Raw genomic sequence first — 20,989 nt, forward strand, 5'->3', positions numbered from 1 at the left:
TCGTAATAAAAATCAAAAGGGAATTCCCCAGCAGTCCAGTGGTTAGGACTCAGTGCTTTCAATGCTGGGGCCAGGTTCGATCCCTGGTTGGGGAACTAAGATCCCACAAGCCATGCGGCACAGCCATAAATAAATAAACAAATAAATAAATAAATATCAAAAGAAACAATGACTTTTAATTCACTTTACACCTGGTCAGCACAATATTATGTATAGTTACTGAATGGAAGTTGCATTTTTACCAAAGTACATAATTAAATACCATTATTTTGTGTGAATATGTGTGTGTGTGTATGTGTGTGTGTGATGGCTTTATTATAAAATTTAAACCAAGCAAGCTTCACTCTTGGTAATAAAATCATCAAAGGAAAAGACAAGTAGTTGCTCACTTAGCATATATAGACTCACAACATGATTTGACTCTCAAGGGGGAACTTAAAGTCTGAATTATTTAGGCCACCTAAGCTACCATTAATGTAAAGAGGAACAACAACACTTATGTAGTGAAACAATCTCCATACCCTTGTGGTTAAAACCATATTTCACAGCAGTCCTTCATTGCATGCTTGGCCTGTTTTACTGACACATATATTGAAATTTGTCATCCACCACCAAAAACACCATAAACAGTAAAACTTCAGTCACTGAAGCAAGCTGAAGAGAAAGCCCTATTATGTGTTCTCATGAAACTGTGAAAAGTTCAAGTGTAAAAGGGAATTGAACTTCCTTGACCAAATGCAGTCTCATTAATTTGTGGAGCCAATTTTTATTGTTGTATAAGCAATATTTAAAAGGCTGTTGTCAAGGAAAAGCAACCTAAAATTAGATCTGCCAGCTTTGTTTTCTTTGCAGGAATGGCCACACTCCTAACAGCCTCCTCTGTTTTGAAGAGAAAGCCTAGTAACAAAATGTAAAGGAACTCACAGCAGACTTCTGTAAAAAGGGGGAAAATAAAATTACCTACCATAGATTCATTTCATAAATTGTATTTCTTGTATAGGCTTGTCTACACATAATATGTGTTGATTATATCATTTTGTGTCTTTGAGAAGAGAAAAAGTTCACTGATCCTAGCATCTCATTCCAGAAATTCATTATCCCTTTCTCTACATCCAATCTGCTGACCTTATCCACTTTTTCACTGGCCAGCATTCTCCCCATGCCCTTATCTCTCCCCTTACCTTTAACCTTGAAGAGGCCCTCAACACCAGCTTCCCCTTCTTCATCCCTTGCATTTACATTTTCTGACAAAATAAGAACTCTGTAAACCCAGTTCTGCATCTGCTCTGACCCTGCATGGAAGCAGCTAAACTGAATGCAGCAGGGAAAAAAAGGACACAGGGATGCAGACTGATCTCACTTTAAATATACCATTGAAGTGGATGCTCAGCACTGCCTGTCAATTCCACCTTAGTCACGCTGCTTTCTGAGGTGATTGTTTCATATGTTCTCCTCGGATCTCCACTCCCTCTCTCCCCTTCTCAGTCTCTGCAAATAGCCTCTTATTTCATTTCACTGAGGAAATAAAGTAAGCAGAGAGGACCATCACCATGTTTACACCTACCTACTTGCAAATGTTCCCAAACATGGCCTTCCCTCCTGTTGCCATGGATAAGCCACGCTTGCTCCTAGATCCAAACTCTGCACTTAAGCAATCCTTACCTCTCACCTACTCAAGGGGCTGGAGATCTCTCTCCACTGATTGCTCACTCTCTACAAAATCATTTCTATCATCATTCCCATCATAATCCTCTAAGAATATCTTCTACATTTCATAAACTCCTTTACCCTTAACCCCCCGCTCTAGCTATCACCCTACCTCTATGATCGCCTTTATAGAAAATTCTTTAAAGAGTTAACTGTGCATGCTGCCCCCACCTCTCCACCTCGTCTTCTCTTCTACCCAGTCCTGTTAGGATTTTGTCCCACCACTTCACTGAGAGTGTTTTGCCAAGATTGCCAAAGACCTTTACAATGCAAAAACCAGTAGTCAAGGCATAGTTCATGTTACATGACCTCTCAGCAACGTTTGACATTTGACACTGACTTTCTTAAAAAATAGTCTTCCCTTAACTTCCAAGATGCCATGGCATAATGGCTACTCCTCAGTCTCCTTTACTGTCTTCTCTCCCAACCTTTAAATATTGGGGTGGCTGAGGGCTCAACCCTTGATTCTCTTCTCATTTATACCAATTTTAACTCCCTAGATGATCTCATTTAGCACCTTTAAATATATCCATATATTGATGACTCACAAGTTTATATTTTCAGCCTTGACTTCTCATTTGTCCAGTTGTTTATTTATTTGTAAGACCACTTGAGTGCCTAATAGGCATCTCAAAATTCATGGATCCAAAAGAGCTTTTTGTTTTCACCACCAACTTCCCCATTTCAGGAAATGGAACAGGTTAATAATCCCTTATCCACAGCTATGAGAATCCTAAGGTTCTAAAAACCAGACATTTTCATTTGGCAGTAAAATCTGATCTGACCTGAACTCATTTGGCACCAAAACCTGAACTGAATACAGACCATTTTTGTCTTTATTAAGTGAATATTTACATGTTTTGTTGCAGAAATATTCATTGGGAGGTACCCTAGATCCCACTGGGAATAGTTAGTAATTTTTGGAATAGGCACCTTACTACATTTTTAAAATCTGAAAAGTTATGAATTCAGGTCACATTTGGGCCCAAGGATTTCAGACAAGGGACCATAGACCCAGTTGTTCAGGATCACACATACACACACGCACAAAATAAGGCATTATATCTCATTCTTTTCAAAACTTACACTCCCACATCCAATTCATCATGAGTCCTACCAGTTTGAATTTTAAATATGTCCTAAATCTGAATACTTCTTACCAATTCCATAAGTACCAGTGTCACCAAAGCTACCAATTCTCCAACTGGACAACTGCCATAACCTCTTAACATATCCTCCTATTTCCAATCTTGTTCTTCCCTGCCTTCCCCCTCCTCACTGTTAGTTTCCACAAAATGACCAGAGAATTCCTCTTAAAATCTAAGTCTTAACACTCCACTTCACTTCTTCAAAGCTCCAAGAACTCTCTACCAGGCTCAGAATAAAATCCTAATTTCTTATCATGACCTGTTGGGTCTTAGATGATCTGGCTTCTGCCTTTCTCTCCACACACAATTCTTTCACTCTTTCCCTCACCCGCTGTGATCCAGGCCTCCTGGTCTTGTTTTTCCTCACACACGCCACATGCATCCTGCCTTGGGGGCTGTGCCCTTGGTTTCCTCTGTCTGGGATGCCATTATTTCAGGTCTTGGCATAGTTAACTCCTCACTTCATTAAGGTCCCTCTTCATGAGTTGCTGTCATGGAAGCCCTTCCCTGACCACTCTTCTAAGTAGCCATATCTGAACCTCCCAGACACATTGCCATCTTATTCTATTTGCTTTTATTCAAATTACATTGCATAGTTTTTGTTTGCTTGTCTATCATCCATCCTCACTATAAAATGTAATTCCATGAAGATAGAGGTCATGACTGTATTGTTTATCATTGTATCCCTGGTGCCTAGAATGATGCTGGAACTCTCTGTGTGCCCCATGATGAATAGTCATTGAATGAATAAATAAAGTAAATTGTATTAACAAGTCAGCTGAATTGGGTTAATGAAACAATGCTAGTCCTACTTTCCAAAGCACCTCAATGTTTTTACAAGTGTCAGTACAGTCCTGACGAATTTAAACTACAACTTTATTTCTTAATGACTCCCATTCTTAATATAGTTCTAATCAATGACTAAGTAAGATTACCGTAGTTTGACTCACACTGTGTAAATCAGTGTTTTCTTTTATACCCATAAGACATACACTTAACAAAACAATTTAAGTTTATCAGGGAGAGGATATTCTTAATTCCTTATTTCTGAACTTAAACATTTCCTCTTTCTAGGGAACTAAGATTGCTTGGCAACATGTTTCTAATTCCAAAATGCTCTAAAGTGATTCCATGTTATTTCTTATTCTCCACGTGCTATAGCTATCAGTGGATCAACCAACTTGTCTAACAACAGAACATGGACGTTATGCTAATTTATTATAGACATAAATCAAAGAAATATCAGAATAATGGTAAACAAAATAATTTTTAGCATTGTATTTGATCATTTTTTATTTAGAAAACTAAAACAATTTTGGTAACGAATCAAAAAATTTGTTATAATGCCTTATGTAAAACAGAGGGAAAGTATATATAATAAAGTCATTTGGGGACTAATGCCAGGTACAGTTTAATCCTTTGAACTGTATATTAATAGTTTGGTTGTGAATTCCATTTTGGAATATTCTCAGTCATGAAGTATATGTGATCTCTCCTTAATTCATGACTCCATTAATGGTAGACAAGTTTGCTCTAAGAGGCATCTTTTGATATACATTTTTATACAATTTTTGCAAATATTTATCCTGAATTGAAATATGATTCACATGAAGGATGAAGTCAGAGAACACAAATATTAAATGACAGCTTGAAAATTATGACTTTACTTCAAGCCTTGTCACACACCTTGGACTTGAATGTCTGGTAAAAATAAACCTCAAAAACTGTTAAAATTGCTCAATCACATTGTGACATTTCAAGACTACCTTGCAAAGTTTCTCTTTGAGGAACTGTACAAAGAAAGGATTAGTTAGTCTTCTTCAACTCAGTAGCAGACAAGTACCTGCAGCCCAGAAGCTAATATAAAGTATTTAACCTGATCTCCTACATGTTTGGTCAGCTTATCTCCATTTGTCTGACTCATTACAGTTTGGAAGCTTCAGCAGGCAACTAACTCTCACAGGATACACAGCGATCTTCACTCACCAAGAGTTCTGGGCCACAAGGCCATGTGAACACAGAATACTCGCGAATCACTGAAAGATGTTCTCAATATAATCCCAACTATTCAACTACATAACAAAACAGAAATTTGAGTTTTCCTAGGATACGACTGGTATAGAACTTAAGAAATTAGAATTTTGGAGTAGGAAGCTCACTCAATGTTGAATCTCCTCTGCCTCTACCCATCAGACAGTTATTAGGGTCAACTTTTATCTCTGTCTATATTTGGCAGAGAAATGGGCAAAAACAAACACACTGTCTTACGCATAGTTGTGCCACAAAACTAATTTACAATTGCAGATACTTATTTTGTGCCAGGCACAGGGTTTGGGCACTTTGACTGCATTATTTTATCCCTCACAACCATCCTCTGAGATTCTAAGTTCCATATTATAAGGCTTATCTTTTATTTTTTGTTTTGTCTGTCATATAGTCACATCCCCAATAATCTCTACTGGTCCATAAAGCCTTCTTGACCTTCCAACCTGAATTAATGTTGCTGCTGAATTATATAGCTTTACTAACTGTACCACTCAAGTGTAAAGTTGTTACACATTGCCTAGTTACTGGTTTTATAGTGAGACAGTTTTAAGTTCTTACTTTATGCAGTGTACTATTCTAGGTACTGAGGATACGATACTAAACAGATGGCAAATGGATGCTACCTGTCCCCTCTTGTTACCTCTAGGGAAGTAAGAAGGTAACCTAGAAGGCAGAAAATTCAATGGACAATAATAATACATGAAGTGCAATTAGAGTACCTAGAAGAGTCACCTTATCTAGTCTCATACAGTCTTGAGTGTTTTTTCATGGATTCTAGTGATATTCTGATTAGGCTCCAACTTTCCCACCTGGTCTTCTAGAAATTCAATTTTAACTTGGTTATAGTCTCCTAAAGATACTTCCTCTTCACCAGCCTACAGTTCCTTTTTCGCTCAATTTAAATTCAAAATCTTTTCTCCACAAATCCCTTTTCCTGTTTTCTGAGAGAAGATTTTTGCCACTTTTCTCTTCACCAATAAGAATCTGGTTTACAAAAAAAAAATTTTTTTAATAGAATCTGGTTTACAGAAGTTGAAGACTTCTGTTTTATAGAATTTAAAGCCTTTACTGCTACATTATTTGTATACTACTGATCTGGTTTCCACAATTTATTCTCTCTACTACTTTGATTCCCTCCCTCTTCTTTTTTTCCTATCATTTACTCCTATCATTTACTCCTTTGACCCAATCAAAAATTAGCAAATGTTTCAGAGCTTATGAATGTAAAAATTGAGGTCACTATTTTCTTACCCTCTCCTACATCTGGAAAGATAATCTTATACTGGAGTGATTCAGATAATAGAAGAAATATGTAGGTGGGGAGGAACAAGACGCAAAATCCCTTTTTTGCGTCCTCTAGAAAAGGCCTAGAAGAGTGGAAACTGGGCCTTCCCATGCCCTGCCTGACCTGTTGTCAGGGCAACAGGATGTGTGGGGAGCCCTGGCCTTCCCAGTGTCTGTTGCCAGGGTAACAGGATATGAACCATCTTCTCTTATGAAACTATGCAGTTTCCCTGCCTTATTCTATGTTTCTCTTCTATTTGGTGGAAAATTATATTTGTTTAAAGAAACCTAAGAGCAACACAACTTCAATATACAAGCTACTGAGTGATCATGTTTTGTAAGAAATACTGTAAGTGGGTATGTACCATTGATATCGTTACTTGTGGAAATAATGTGGAAGAGAATTTTATTGGACTGACTTTCTGAAAATAGGTACCTCAGTTTTCATTTTTATAATCTTTGAAATATTTCCTAATTTTTGATTGGGTAAAAGAAATAAATGATAGGAGATGATGAGGAAGAGAAGAGTGTTATTGGCAAAAAACTGTGGAAGCCAGAGAAGAAATATATGAAAAAGTTAGAGGCTAAGAGCTTATATCAGTTGGCATTTTTTTGTGTGTAACAAACCATCTTGCAACTCAGTAGCCGAAAACAATAAACATTTACGATTTTGTCATGATTTTGAGGAAGCTGGATAATCCAGGACTACCTCACTCACATGTCTGGTGGCTGATGGTCTGGTTGGTCTAGAGGGGTCTCAGCTGGAATGGTTTATATCTGCTCCACATTCTCATCCTCCAGTAGGGTTAACCAGGCTTCTTTCAGTATTGGTATGGGGGTTCCAGAGAGCAGCAGGAGAGAGTAAACCCCAGTACATAAGCCCTTCCCAAGCCTTTGCTTGTGTCACATTTGCTAACATCCCATTGGCCAAAGCAAGTTAGCCAACATTCTGGCCAAGCTCAGAGTCAGTATGGGAGGGATTATCCAAGAGTGGATGCAGGAAGTCATGAACAAATTGGGATGTATTGCAACAGTAAACAATAGCAAAAAAGAATTTTTGGAAAATAGAGGGCTCCTTGGAAAACTTGAGATATTAAAGCAGAGATTTGCTAGGGGATGAAATATCAAGAGGGTCACACATATAAAGACACTTTTTCATATTGGGACCAGTAGGAGGTACTGAAGATTTTGAGAGTTCTTAGAGTTCATAAGAGCTCCTTAACCCATCTAGTAACCATTTCCAAATACAGACTAAGAAATGATGAGGAAAATACTGCACGCCTTTAAGGAGTTTATATTCTCTGCTGGCAATAAAGTAGAATAAACTCCATTTAGATGATTTTTCTAAAATAAACAAAAGGAGAAATGCTCACTTTACTTTAAAAAAGAACCTTATCATATGCTTAAAATCTGTTATAACATGAAAAGAAGAGAAAGCACAGCAAGAATAAAATACCTTGTTTTAATCATTAAAACTCCTGTTTTTATTCTCATTGGTAAATAAAAATCTTCAGGGACAGACAACCAGACATTTCTACTGTGCAGCGTTATTTTTCTCTGTTGTTTGGCATACTAAAGGCCAAATAAATTAGAATAATTTTGTAAGTGTCCAAACTCCAAAGGGGCAAGAGAGTTTAGGAAAAGTCAAATTTCTTTGCAAATTCTAGCTAGGATCATTGTTTAAATAAATTAATTAAAGAGGTAATGGTAGTGCCTGTCCTAGAAAAGGAAAGAAATAAAACTAGGGAGTTTCTGACATCTAAAGCATATGCCAAGAGATAACTCCCCTTAGTATTCATCTTTGAGTATGCAGAATTAGGCAAACAGATGGCACGATTGTGGAAAAATCAAAATAAGAGAGCAGTTTTTAACTCCTGAAATGTCAGGTTTTATAGTGAGTCTCGAGTGTTAAATAGAGTTATCTAAGTCAGTGTTCAAGGGAATAGGTATGGGCCTAGGAATCTGGCTCCCCCCCTACTAATAGGGGAACATCAGTCAAGTTATTTAATGTCTTTGGGGCTCAGTTTTCTCATCAGAAAAACAGGATAATTATGCTGAACCATACACATCAAAAGAAAAATATTTTAGAAAGAATAAGGCATAAAAGAATTAAAAAGTGTGATTACTACTATGCAATTATAAGGTGATTTTAAATAGCTTAAGCTAATCAAAAACATGATTGATGCCCAAGTCATTCCGTTTTTTCTTAGCTTGCTCCAAATGCTGTTTATTTTTAACCAAGTCTTAGAAAGTCCAGTTTTAAGTGGACCAGAGTCATCATACTGTTGTTGCTTTGCTGATAAGAAGTCCATTGTGATTTTCTTCTAAGTTATCAAGGACCTGATTCATGTACAAAATTCCAAGAATCCTTTGATTCTCCATGATTATGCAGAGTTTAATTCAGGTTGATCTCTGTTTTGCCGCCCTGTAGACAGTGGTGCTTTTTCATGACTCTTTAAAAACTTACTTGAACAGCTACAAATATCAAAATTTTACCTACCAGAAATTATTTGCTTTGAGCATTTTCTGGGCCTATTTAATAAAAATTTGTTTTTAAATATTTTATAAGATATTAAATAGAATATAATCTCTTTAAACAACCTCAAGAAATTGTAGCCTAAAGGAGGAACCAAAAGAGACAAAATGTTTCATTATATGCCTCTAATAACCTGTTAAAATGTTTATGTCCTTTCGTAACAATAAATAGTTATTCGTGCCCAATACTTGTTCAGATCAGGTATGTGAAATACTAGGATTCTCATAAGCCCTTAACACTATCATTTGTTTAATGATGCTAATGAACAGTTCCTTTCATATCCAAATGGCTTACAGCACAGTCCTTTTGGATGGGAATCAGACTTGCTCAAATATTTACATTTGATTAACTGACTGAAATATGTTAGAATAAAGGACAAAATCTAATAACATAATGGCGATTTGGTATTTTCTATAATGAATTGACAAAAGGAATGACCATGGCACATGACAACAATTACTTGGAAATCAACTCTCTTATGAACCCAACCTAGACAGGGATAAGAAAAAACCTAACAAATGATTTTCAAGCCCGAGTGACTCAGGAAATTAGATTAGCCCTAGGTCATACAGGATTACAGAGACATAAAATCCATTCTAAGACCACTACAAGATGCTGAACAAAAGGCACTGAATCCATCAAGGAAATTCTTCTATCAGTGAAACTCTCAAGGCCAGCCCACTTCTCTTCCTCAGCTCTCTCTTCCCACATAACACACTCTTGCCTCAGGGAAAGGTAAATCCTTGAGTATAACTGTTCTGGTAAAGAGAAATCTGGGGATTTTGGTGAGACCACTTCCACTGAGCTAAAAGAAAGCCTTCTTTTCTCATGTTGACAATCCTGCTCTGTCTACTGATTCTAAGAAAATTACCTGAAAAAAAAATAGAATTCTGCTTCTGCATGTATTATCAGTAATAATAATGATACTGCTAGTATTACTTGAATTCTAGACACTGTTCTTAGCAGTTTATAAGCATTAATTCATTTAATATTCCCAACACCTATGAGATTGGTAAGGATATTATTCCCATTTTCAGTTAAGAAACCAAGACATTGAAAAATGAATCAACTTACCATATAGCTGTTAAACAGCAGAGCTGGAATATACGTAATAATGGACAAGATTATGGGAATATTAATAATTACAATGTTTTAAGAGCTTACTATGTGCCAGGTACTGAGTTATATTTCTTAAATACATTATTTTATTTAATTTTCACTATCTTGACTCTGGCAACATCCAGATTCCCAGATCCTAATGCTTCCTTCTAAGTGGACGGACCTTCCATTGGAAAAGCCTTCCTGGCCTCTCTTTGCCACTTCTCATATTCTTTCACAGAGGAGGAGAAGCAACATTTGGTTGGTGAATTGTGGAGAAGGAATTAGACTTTGGGATGTAAGCTGTCCTCTTCAAGGGGCGTGGAAGGGATATTCTACTTGTAGAAAGCATATCTCATCTACCAGAGGTTATGAGGTAAATTTAGGAGAAGAGACTTTGTCCCTGTTTGGGGAAGTCTATAGTTTGGGGGAGTAAGTTGAATTCAGAGATGTTTTGGCTTATTTAGCTGCAAACCAAAAACCTTACTCTCCATTATAAATTTAGTCTTTCAATAAAGCTGACATTTTATCTCCATCTACTGGACTCCTATATCTGTCCTTCACTTAATTCTGAACTTGGGCAAAGATTATGTGACATTCCTTAGCCTCTCTCTCATCCCAAGATCTAATGAAGGACAGGAGTCTGTCTCAACTCCTCCTGAGAGAAGTCATCCCTGACTAGCCAAAATACCTTCTCCAAGTGACTCTTGATCACATGACCTAGCACATTTTTTTCAGGTCACTTCTTACTCCATTTTAACTTATTTTTTGTAATTTACTTTTTGGTCATTTGTTTCCTCTAGAATGTAAGTTCCTGTGCCTAAAATAGTACCTGACATACTACACAATCAGTAAGTATGACTGAATGAATAACGAATGAAATAATTGGATTTCACAGAAAAGCTAATAACTTTTCCACAGTCACTCATTAAATGATAGATGGTATTAGAAAATATCTGACTGTTTCCAAGTTCAATTTCTTCATCTCTAAGGTAGTTCATCTCAACAATGTCCATTCTAGAAAGCATAACATAATGTTATGCAAGAACTGAGATTTATATTAATATTATACCTGTATACCAATATAGGCTTTGTGAGATGCTCTTCTTCAAATCAGTTTTATGACTAAAAAACTGATTTTTTTAAACTGATTTGCCTTATTAATCCATCAAAAGAGTCACATACACATCCATATGAGAACAGAGACTGAGATTTATCAGCAATTTCCAAGAAAGATAGCATAAACATTCTTTGACATTTGAAATGAATCCACTATATATTTTCAATATCAGAGCTTGGTAAAAAAACTGGGGTTCTGGGCATGTAATCCAGGGTTAGATGGAGGACAGTGAGTTATTTAATGGCTAAGGATAATGAGTATCTAACTCCAGTGTGCCATAGAGTGACCTAGGCTGGGCCCCACCTCTAGGCATCATGTCTGTGTCTGTGTGTGTGTATGTGGGTGTGAGGGAGAGTGTATGTGTGTGTTGGGAGAGGATAGGAGTGGTCATGTTGGTTAAATACTCTTACTATTCTGTTACAGGAGAAATGTATTAGTTTCTTACTGCTACTGCAACAAATGTACCACAAACTGAGTAGCTTGAAACAACACAAATGTATTATCTTCAGTTCCATGGGTCAGAAATTTGATGCAAGTTTCACTGAGCTAAAATCAAGGTGTTGGTAGGGATACATTCTTTTTAGAGGCTCTAGAGAGAGATTCTGTTTTCTTTCCTTTTCAAGCTTCTAGAGGTTCCCACATTCCTTGGCTTATAGCCTGTTTCCTCCACCTTTGATGTTGGCAAAGACAAGTTGAGTCCTTCTCACATCAAGGCACTGTGACCTCCTTCTGCCTCCTTCTTCCATATTTAAGAATGCTTGTGATTACATAGGCTCATTTGGATAATCTAGACAAATCTCCATATTTTAAGGTCAGCTGATTAGCAACCTTAACTCCATCTGCCTCCTTAATTCCCCTTTGGCATATAAGGTAACATTTTCACAGGTTCTGGGGATTAGGACATGGACATCTCTTGGGGTCAATTAGTCTGCCTACCATAAGGCTCATGGACTAAGTTTTAAGAAGCAACACTCTAGATCCTTTTCTGGTGATCTTTCTAGGTAACCATTGTGAGAATGTCCTCTTTTGTGTTTTTTTTTTGTTTTGGGAGCAAGATGAGTAAGAGGTTTAGAACTAGGCTGATCTGTATTTAAATCCAACTTCCATCAGACACTGAATGTTTAACCAACTTAGGATATTTACCTCTTGAAATCATTGAAAAGAGTAAATGAGAATACAGATATGTTATATCTGGAAAGTTCTGACAACGAGTAGACGATAAGCAAACATTATTTCCTTCCATCTTCTTTATCCCTATTCCAGCTATGAATCTATTGCCACTCCTCCAACCTGGCTTTAGGCCCTATATTGACAGCCTGACTGACCTTCTAATTTTGTAGTTAGACCCACTATAAGATTCAGAATTTTATTCATTGATGGATTGATTTAACAGTATTTATTGCATTATGTCCAATATGCCAGTTATTATGCTACAGGCTAGAGATCCACAAGCAAACACAGCGAACATAGCTCTTTTTCTCAGTAGCTTGTGGGGAAGGTAGATTTTGTTATGAAAAGGGAAGCCCAGGTTATTTAATGAGCCAAATATAGGAAACTAATCTAGTATGGAAGGTCAGGAAGGATTTCTTTTGCAAGTGAAATTTAAGAAGAGATCTTTGAGCATTTCTTAATAGGCTCTCAATTAGAAGTTCTAGTAGGACAATTCTTCCTGATAAGAGAATGTCCTAAGCTCTGGAGGACAGTTATCATGCCTGGACCTTGCTGTCCACTGAATACAGAAACACTCTCAGGCACTGAAACAACCAGAAACATCCCCACACATCTCTAAAAGCCTCATGAGAAGCAAGAGCAACTCTGACTGAGAGAGGAGAAAAGAATGGTTCCCTCTGGAAGAGAGAAAAAAATGAGCAAAGGCAGATGGGAAGTAAGCAGCATTTCTTCTGTGCAACCCTGGGTTTGGGTGGGAGGGGGCCACAGAGGAAGAGGCATGAGAGCAGGCTCCAAAAGTTGAACAGGTATGGTGAGACCTGGGAAGGATGCTGAACTTTGTTTTTTTGTTTGTCTGGCTTTTTAAATTTTATTTTATTTTTTTTTGAATTTTATTTTTTTATACAGCAGTTTCTTATTAATTAACTATTTTATACATATGGATGCTGAACTTTGAAGGGAGGGCACTAGAAGCCTTTAAAGGTTTGAAGCAGGAGAGTAAAAGGATCAGATTTATTTGCTTCTAATCTATAATATTGCTCCATCCTAAAGTATAATTCTAGTTTGGTAATATGGTGCTAATAACGCCTGTCATTTTACCTTTTGCCAATTTTTATTCTAAATATGTATTTCTGCTACATCTTCCTGGTGATAAAGTTTTGGGCTACTTCATCAGAGAACCGTATAACACATTGCCCTCTAAAATAACAGCTAACTGAAATTAGTTATAGGGTTTCTGCTTTCTCCTCCACTTTCTGCTCCTCTACGTTTTATTCTTCTACTACGGAAGATCATGTATACCATCAAAGAGAAAAAAATGAGAAAAGAAGTTTAAGTCTTTCCACTGTTGTATTCACAATTCCAGATCTTAAAATCTGTATGGATTAGGAGAGATAAAGAGGTATGTGTCTCTACATATAAAATCAATTATCATATATTACATTAGGTTCTAACAGCGAAATTCTCATAGTCTTACATCTATAAAAACTGAAGGTATTGGCAGTAAGTACTGTGGAGTGGTGAGTCTCACTTTATCAAGTTTATGGTTTTGAGCAGTTCAAACTCTCCTCTTTTCTGTTGAAAAACTGAGCAGGATAACACTCTGATTTAGTTTTACTCTAACACCTTGTGGTTTTCACTGGAATTTTAACTTGATCACAGTTTTCTGGAAATGCTGTAACCTCTTAGATCAAATTCTTAGAACAGTAGCACTGACGGGAAAGAGCAGTACCAATGTTTTAAAACATAGTTGATTTTTTAAAAACTCCACAGCGGAAGAGCCCTTTTTACACTTAAAGACCAAAAATCAGTATCATGACACAAAAAAAGATTCTTTTTAAATTGAAAAAAACTACTATGTATAAATGTAAACAAATATAAAATCTTCAAATCAACTTTCTTCATGGAAATCAATAAACTTAACAATCTTTGCAAAGACTAGTGTTAGACAAATGTTCTCAGGACGTAGGAAGTAGTATAGGTCCCAGAGTCACAGGAAACTTCTGAACCAGAAATTTCATCAGGTTTCAAGATGGCAAAAGAAATAGGAAGTGTTTTCCAAATCCTAAATGGTTGGTAACTTATGGACATGTATATGATTCTTTTTAAATATAGTTTATGAAGGACATGATGCCATAGTCATTTGCTAACATTTCTACCATCAGACATGGTGAGTCATTGTGTAGAATCTAAATTGTCATACTGAGTGACAAATTAGTGGTAGAATGGATTGAAGAAAGCTAAAGAAAAGAGCCGTAACTATAAAAAGAAAATTAATAGAACAAAGCATACAAGTCTACATCAGAAATGGGAAGAGAAAACTGTTTTACCTTTGTTCCCACAAATGAATAAGAGATTTCTTAGCACATTATTGAATATGCTGTCTCGATTAAATATTATATGAGGAAGATTTAAAAGGAGTTCAATGAAAGAAATCAACAAAATGATAGAGAAGAACTGATATTTTAATTAGTTTACCAACATTTTCACATGTGCTACAAAATATAAAAATTACTTCTATGGACTGAAAAAAAGTGTTCTAAAATATAATGTTATATGAAAATGCCTATAAAATATTTTCTGTAAATATCTACCTGTAGTGGTTCATGTTTTCCATTTTTAAGGTATACTGGAATAAATCTTATTTTACTTTAACCTTTGTCTCTATTTTTATTTAGCCTCAAAAATGTACTTATTTCAATACCCTGTTGAAATAAATAAATGCATTTGTAAAGTTTGCAGTTAAAGATCAAAAAATCACTTTCCAAACAAGTATCTAAAGGCCTTCATTGAGTCTTTTTTGCCAAACTAAGAAAATTATTTGATAGCTTTCATGAGTAACATGATTTTAATTGCCATTACTTAAAAGTGGAATTCTAGCACTAGACATTTTGATAAGCTAAAATTCTGTTTGAATCAATATAAGATTTTAAATAGGCAAGACAATCTCAGCAATGGAATAGGGAGTCCCTCATATCATTTCTTTGAATTTAGACTACACAAAAGACCATAATTAAACAATTTGGTTGTCATTAGTCATGCAGATTTTAGATTTAGAGCTTCTTGTTTTGACAATTCTGAACCTAGAATACTGGAAATGTCTGCAAGTACAAGTTAAAATAGTAGTACCAAAATGAAAATTCTTTCTTGCTTTAATGCAAAAGCATTCAGTCATTTCCATCAGTTTAGCAATAATTATTTTAAAAAACCTAGTTATCAGTAATTTGGTCATTCAGTGCCTCTATGTGGTCATTCAGTGGTGCTATATAGACACAATTCAAAATTTATATAGGTACATATATAATTATATCCTACAACCATGTTGAATATTGTCATGAAGCTCTACTGCTAAATGAATCTATCACCCTCTCCTGAAAAAATATGACAGTTGATCTTTGAGATCAACTGATAGTGTGAAAGTTGGATAACTTTGCCGTAAAATGTTAGATAAACACAAATTCACTTTTCAAATTTTTTTAAAGACATATGCATACACTCACTACCATACATCTTCATACATTCAAATAACTGCAGAAAAATAGAACAAAGACAAACTGAACAAAACAAACAAACCAAAACCATCCTGTCCTGCTAAAGGGAAAAAAATCTAAAATAGGTTGTAATATGAAATATAGTTTTTCTGGTACAGATGTTCATCCACTCATTAGGTTAGGATACAAATCAGCTGATGACTGCCAATGTTTAATTTTCATCTATGCTGATTAATTTTGTAAGCTGTTATTTGCTTTTATAGGATTATTTGTTTCCCTAGAGAACCACCTTTACAAAAAACTGTGATTTCTAAATCTTCAATGAATCTTGTAAACATATTTCTCTAATTCATTCAAATGATGTAAAGATGGCTTCCTTTTTAAAAGTTATTCTCTGGTAAGCGTTGGTTGCATTATTAGTGTGCTCTTAAACCAGTGCACTGTAATGCCATGTATTACTTCAAGTATAAGAAAATATACAGAGAACACTAATTATATAAACATCATTGAATATATTCAAACGGAAGAAAGTAGAAGGAATTTTTACCTAACAAAGTTTGATATCATTTTTCTTTTAAAAAATCATAGATTTTGATAAACAGCAACACTAAATTTACTCAAATGTTGCATTTTATACAATAATATGTGTATACAACATTAGAAATACAAATCCTAGAAAACCTGTGTTTCTCATGGTATAGGATTCCTTTAGCTATTATTATAGAAAAGCAAACATATTTTCATTTGAAGTCTGCAAACATACTAAGCAATTGCAATGGCCTGTAAATATTCATATTTCATATTTTAAAAATTAAATCTGTTTTAAAATTATGACATAATTAAAATAAAGCATGTAAACATAGTGTGCTGGAACACTAAACAGGAATTAGTTACATACACAGAAAAAAACCTAGATGCTGTTTAAACAGCAAGGTAAACAGTACTGCAGTTAAAGTTTGACTCAGGTACTTACATTTCATGCTTGACATAAGCACACTTCTTGACCCATCTTACTAAAGTCTAGTTTACACCATGAGCTATTCTGTACTCTCAGAAGTGAATTGGTTAATTTAAGCCAAAATTCTCAAGCAAGTTTGGTATGCTGCTAGTAATTTTACCACATAAACATTTTTTTCTTAAAAAAATATTATTAAGACATAAGGAATAAGCACAATGGAGTATAGCTATTTATTATCATATTAATCCTGTCCTTTTTATTCAAAATCTAATCACAAAGAAATAAGTATTAGTAGTAATCTGTCTTTTTACCTGAGACAAATTTTATTTCTGCAAGTACCCAGACAAGCAGCTTTTATAATTACTTTTCTGCATATCTAAACCACATATCTAAGTAACACATACAGAATGTCTAAAAGAAGCCATGTAGTCTAATAGTGAAGTGAATTCTCAGGGAGTTACCTTACTTTACATAAAACATACCTGTGCAAAAGAACTATACATCCTTCAAGCAAGTTGTTAGCTAAGACTGACACGTTTTTGTTTTTTTTTAAAGAAAATCTTTCTAAAGGAAACACAAAGTCAGAAAGTACCAACAATTCATCATGTTAATAGTCAAAATTTTTTTGGTCAGAGAGGTGGATAAAAACACAGACCAAGCAAAGAGCTTACTCACATTCCTTTCAGGCGTTGCCACATTTTTTCAGTCTGTTCTCCTATGAGATACTTAAAAGTGGTGTTTTCCAATTCTTCAGTTTCTGTAGCAGTAGACCCCATGATGATACTCCTAGGGCAATACAGTTAGTCAGTTTCAGCAGCTAGAACAAGCATTCCTCAGTCCACTACAAATCTTAAAACAGTTATACAGTAGCATCTCTTATCTATCAAAACATTGCAGATTTACAAAGCTGAAGGCAGCTTCTGCCAGAATTGCTATTGACTTTGACAGGCATATCCACTGCTCACCACATCACCTCCCTTCAAGCAGACAGCAGTATAAACACATCCTCTGACCTCACAGAAACAATCGACACATGTGAGCCTGCTACTGTACTACTGACCGACTGAGCGCTCCAGCTCTCCCCCAAAGCAGCTCATTTGTTACTGCTCTGTGCACTGAAGCACATCAGAATTCCTACAGTTTCTGAGATCTATTATGCACAAGAGAAACGTGAATGACTTTAGCACACCAGAAGAAGCTGAATTCCTCTCTACCAATGGAAGGAGGACAGGATGTAATAAGAAAACAGATGGTAGGAAACAGTATCAGCAGCACCGCCCTGAGAAAAAAGTGGCTGTTTTAAATGCCAAGGTTTTTGTCTCCTAATTGATCTGGAACCAAGAGTTAAAAATATACCAGGCTCTAAAAATAAATTCAACAAATACTAATGACAACAATGAGAAAATAACATAAGAGCCGTACAGAAGACAGACCACTGAGCTCCACAGGTTGTTATTGAAAAATATGTACAACGATGATGCTGTAATCATGCTTATTCACCTTCTCCTAGCAACTCCACACAGTAGGTAACTGCCAATTTAACCAGTGGAAAACACGGCAGCTGCAAACACTGCTCTGTGAATCCTTTGGGGATTAAAAAAATAAATAAAACGAAACTGGTGTGTATGCTTGTGTGTGTGTGTTGAAGGAAAAGGAGTGTGGGGGGAGGAGAAGGGGAAGAGAGGGAGATGGAGGAGAAGAGAGAAATTGATGCTGTGCTGCTTGTGCATTTTAGAAGAAAAATGAGAGAAAGTGGACATAAAAGGAATCAGAACTGAGTCATCTGCCAAGCTCCCAACACATGGTGAGCTTTCTTTGAAACAAGCACAGACCTTGAGTATGAGCTTCATAACAGCTATTGCTATCTGCAAGCTGCTAAGAAAAATATACTTAAAAGCAATATCTCTTGTTGTTTGTTTGGAGACACAAATGTAGTTTTATTCCTCCCTGCAAGAAGCTTGCCTGTTACCTTGAGGTTTAAGGTAGAGATATTCATAGACAGTAGATAGGTAACAATATCTAACATTTATTGAGTGCTCACTATGTGTCAGACACTGTTCCCAGTACCTAACAGTATTACTTTTTAAAATTCTTACAAAAAGCCCATGAGGTAGGTAATATTCCCGATTAACAGTTGAGACAATTGAGAAATAAAGACAGTCCTCAGATTTAAATCCAGTCCTTCAAAATAAACACTATGATTTTACTGACAAGAAATCTTCCAGGGGCTTCCCTGGTGGCACAGTAGTTAAGAATCTGCCTGCCAATGCAGGGTACACAGGTTTGAGCCCTGGTCCGGGAAGATCCCACATGCCGTGGAGCAACTAAGCCTGTGCGCCACAACTACTGAGCCTGCGCTCTAGAGCTCGCATGCCACAACTACTGAGCCCATGTGCCACAACTACTGAAGCCCACACGCCTAGAGCCCATGCTCCACAACAAGAGAAGCCACTACACCGAGAAGCCTGCGCACCACAACGAAGAGTAACCCCTGCTCGCAGCAACCAGAGAGAAAGCCCGCGCGCAGCGACGAAGACCCAATGCACCCAAAAAATTTTTTTAAATAAATTTAAAATAAATAAGTAAACTTTAAAAAACAGAAATCTTCCACTATAAAGTTACTATGTCTATCTAAACAACACTGACTGCATCTAGTCAAAGTTGTAATATGTACAGTTGACTCTTTAACAACCCGGGAGCTAGAGGTGCCCACCCAGCCCTCAGTGGAAAATCTGCATATAAATTATAGTCAGCCTTCCATATACACTGTTCCCCAGTATCTGCTATTCTTCAGTATCCACATTTCCCTGTCAGCATATTCAACCAACCACAGATCAGGTAATACTACAGTATTTACTATTGAAAAACATTCACGTATAAGATCCACACAGGTTCAAACCTGTGTTGTTCAAGGGTCAAATGTAGAAAAAAATCTTTGCAAAATTTTCTGGAAAGTGCCTTCTGATTTACAAGTTAGAAGAGGTTAGTTTTTCTATGCTACCCAGAAAAGGATCCATATATCTCCTCTGGGTTTCTGTGGCAACTTAAAGGGAAATTTTCACAATGCCCTGAGTCTCTGACGTCCTGTAAACGAAGGAGGAGGCTGTCCTCAAATTTCTTGCAGCAGGAACCCACTTAGTTGGCAACAACCTTGATTTCCAAATGGAACAATCATCTACAAAAGCAAAACTGATGGCATCTACCTCATAAATCTGAGGAGAACAGGGTAGACGCTTCTTCCAGCAGCTTGTGCCATTGTTGCCGTTGTACACCGGCTGATTCCAGCATCGTATCCTCCAGGAACACTGGCCAGCAAGCTGGGCTGAAGTTTGCTGCTGCCACCAGGGCCACTCCTATTACTGACCACCTCACTGCTGGAACCTTCCCTAACCAGATCCGGGCAGCCCTTCACGAGCCACGGCTTCGGGCGGCTACCGTTCCCAGGGCTCACCACCGGCCTCTCACAGAGGCTTTTATGTGAACCCGCCCACCATCGCCCCGTGCGACACAGACTCTCCTCTGCGCCCTGTGGACACTGCTACCATCCCGGGATAACAACAGGGGAGCCCACTCGGGGTTCTAACGTGGTGGACGCTGGCCCGGAATGGTCTGCGCATGCGCGGCACCATCTCCCGCAATCATCCCTGGGAGATCAGCCCCGTCTCCACTTCCGGAAGAGACGGAAGGGGAGAGCAGGCAGCTGCTGGGAAGGCTGTGACCGAGGGGGACTTTCAGGGTGGATGGCCTGCTCCAGCTCCCAAACTCACTGCTACTGCACCCGAGGTCACAGACGCGTCTGAAGGCGCAGGTGCCCTCTGTGCCCACCCAGCAGTTCCACACTGGAGACCAAGCCTCAGCCGCCAGCGAGGACTGTCTGCGGCCCCCAGTGCTCTGGCCACTGAACGGTAGGAACAACTTCTGAGTGGGCTTAAACTGTTCTCCCACAGACTCAAACACAAAACGGAAATAACGTTGACAGAAAATAAACCGTTTCTAGAAAAAAAAAAGAGGTTAAATCAAGTGAAGCCTCAGTTTTCCTTTCTCCAACAAGCTATTTCCTGAACTCGATCTGAATTTAATGTCTTTAGCTAGCAGACAGCTTTACACAATCACAGCCTCACTTTTTTGAGCAGTTACCAGAGTTGTCAGAAATAAGTTAGTCTTTGCTCTGAAAGTACTGATTTTACCTTCACTGTGCCTTCATTGATAATCCTAGCTACATTCACTTAATAATCTCTTATCTGACTTTGTTGTTATGAGATAGTCAACGAACATCTGAATTCTGTTCTAAAAGATAAACCACAGGGAAAAAATCGCCATAAAAAGCAAGTACTCCACCACTACTGTTTTATGAGCCAAGATATCGAAGTCTTTGAGGCCACAATGATTTTCTAATTATGCCATGAAATTTCAAGCCCTCACACTGGCCAGCTT

General features: G+C 37.1%; 1 protein-coding gene and 1 pseudogene across 1 annotated transcript in view; one reads left to right on the forward strand and one right to left on the reverse strand.

Annotated features, from left to right (window-relative positions):
• Positions 1-17,331, reverse strand: part of PDE1A (phosphodiesterase 1A) — a 345,491-nt gene extending 328,160 nt beyond the window's left edge. The window contains exon 1 of the mRNA XM_065880876.1: positions 17,231-17,331. Coding sequence (XP_065736948.1) covers positions 17,231-17,331 — 101 coding nt within the window. The remainder of the gene's footprint in view (positions 1-17,230) is intronic.
• Positions 17,332-18,019: 688 nt separating this feature from the next.
• On the forward strand, positions 18,020-20,487 carry LOC136125392 (small ribosomal subunit protein uS2-like; annotated as a pseudogene).
• The last annotated feature ends 502 nt before the right edge of the window (positions 20,488-20,989 follow it).

The sequence above is a fragment of the Phocoena phocoena genome, chromosome 7 (assembly GCF_963924675.1).
Source record: "Phocoena phocoena chromosome 7, mPhoPho1.1, whole genome shotgun sequence".
NCBI classification, from domain to species: domain Eukaryota; kingdom Metazoa; phylum Chordata; class Mammalia; order Artiodactyla; family Phocoenidae; genus Phocoena; species Phocoena phocoena.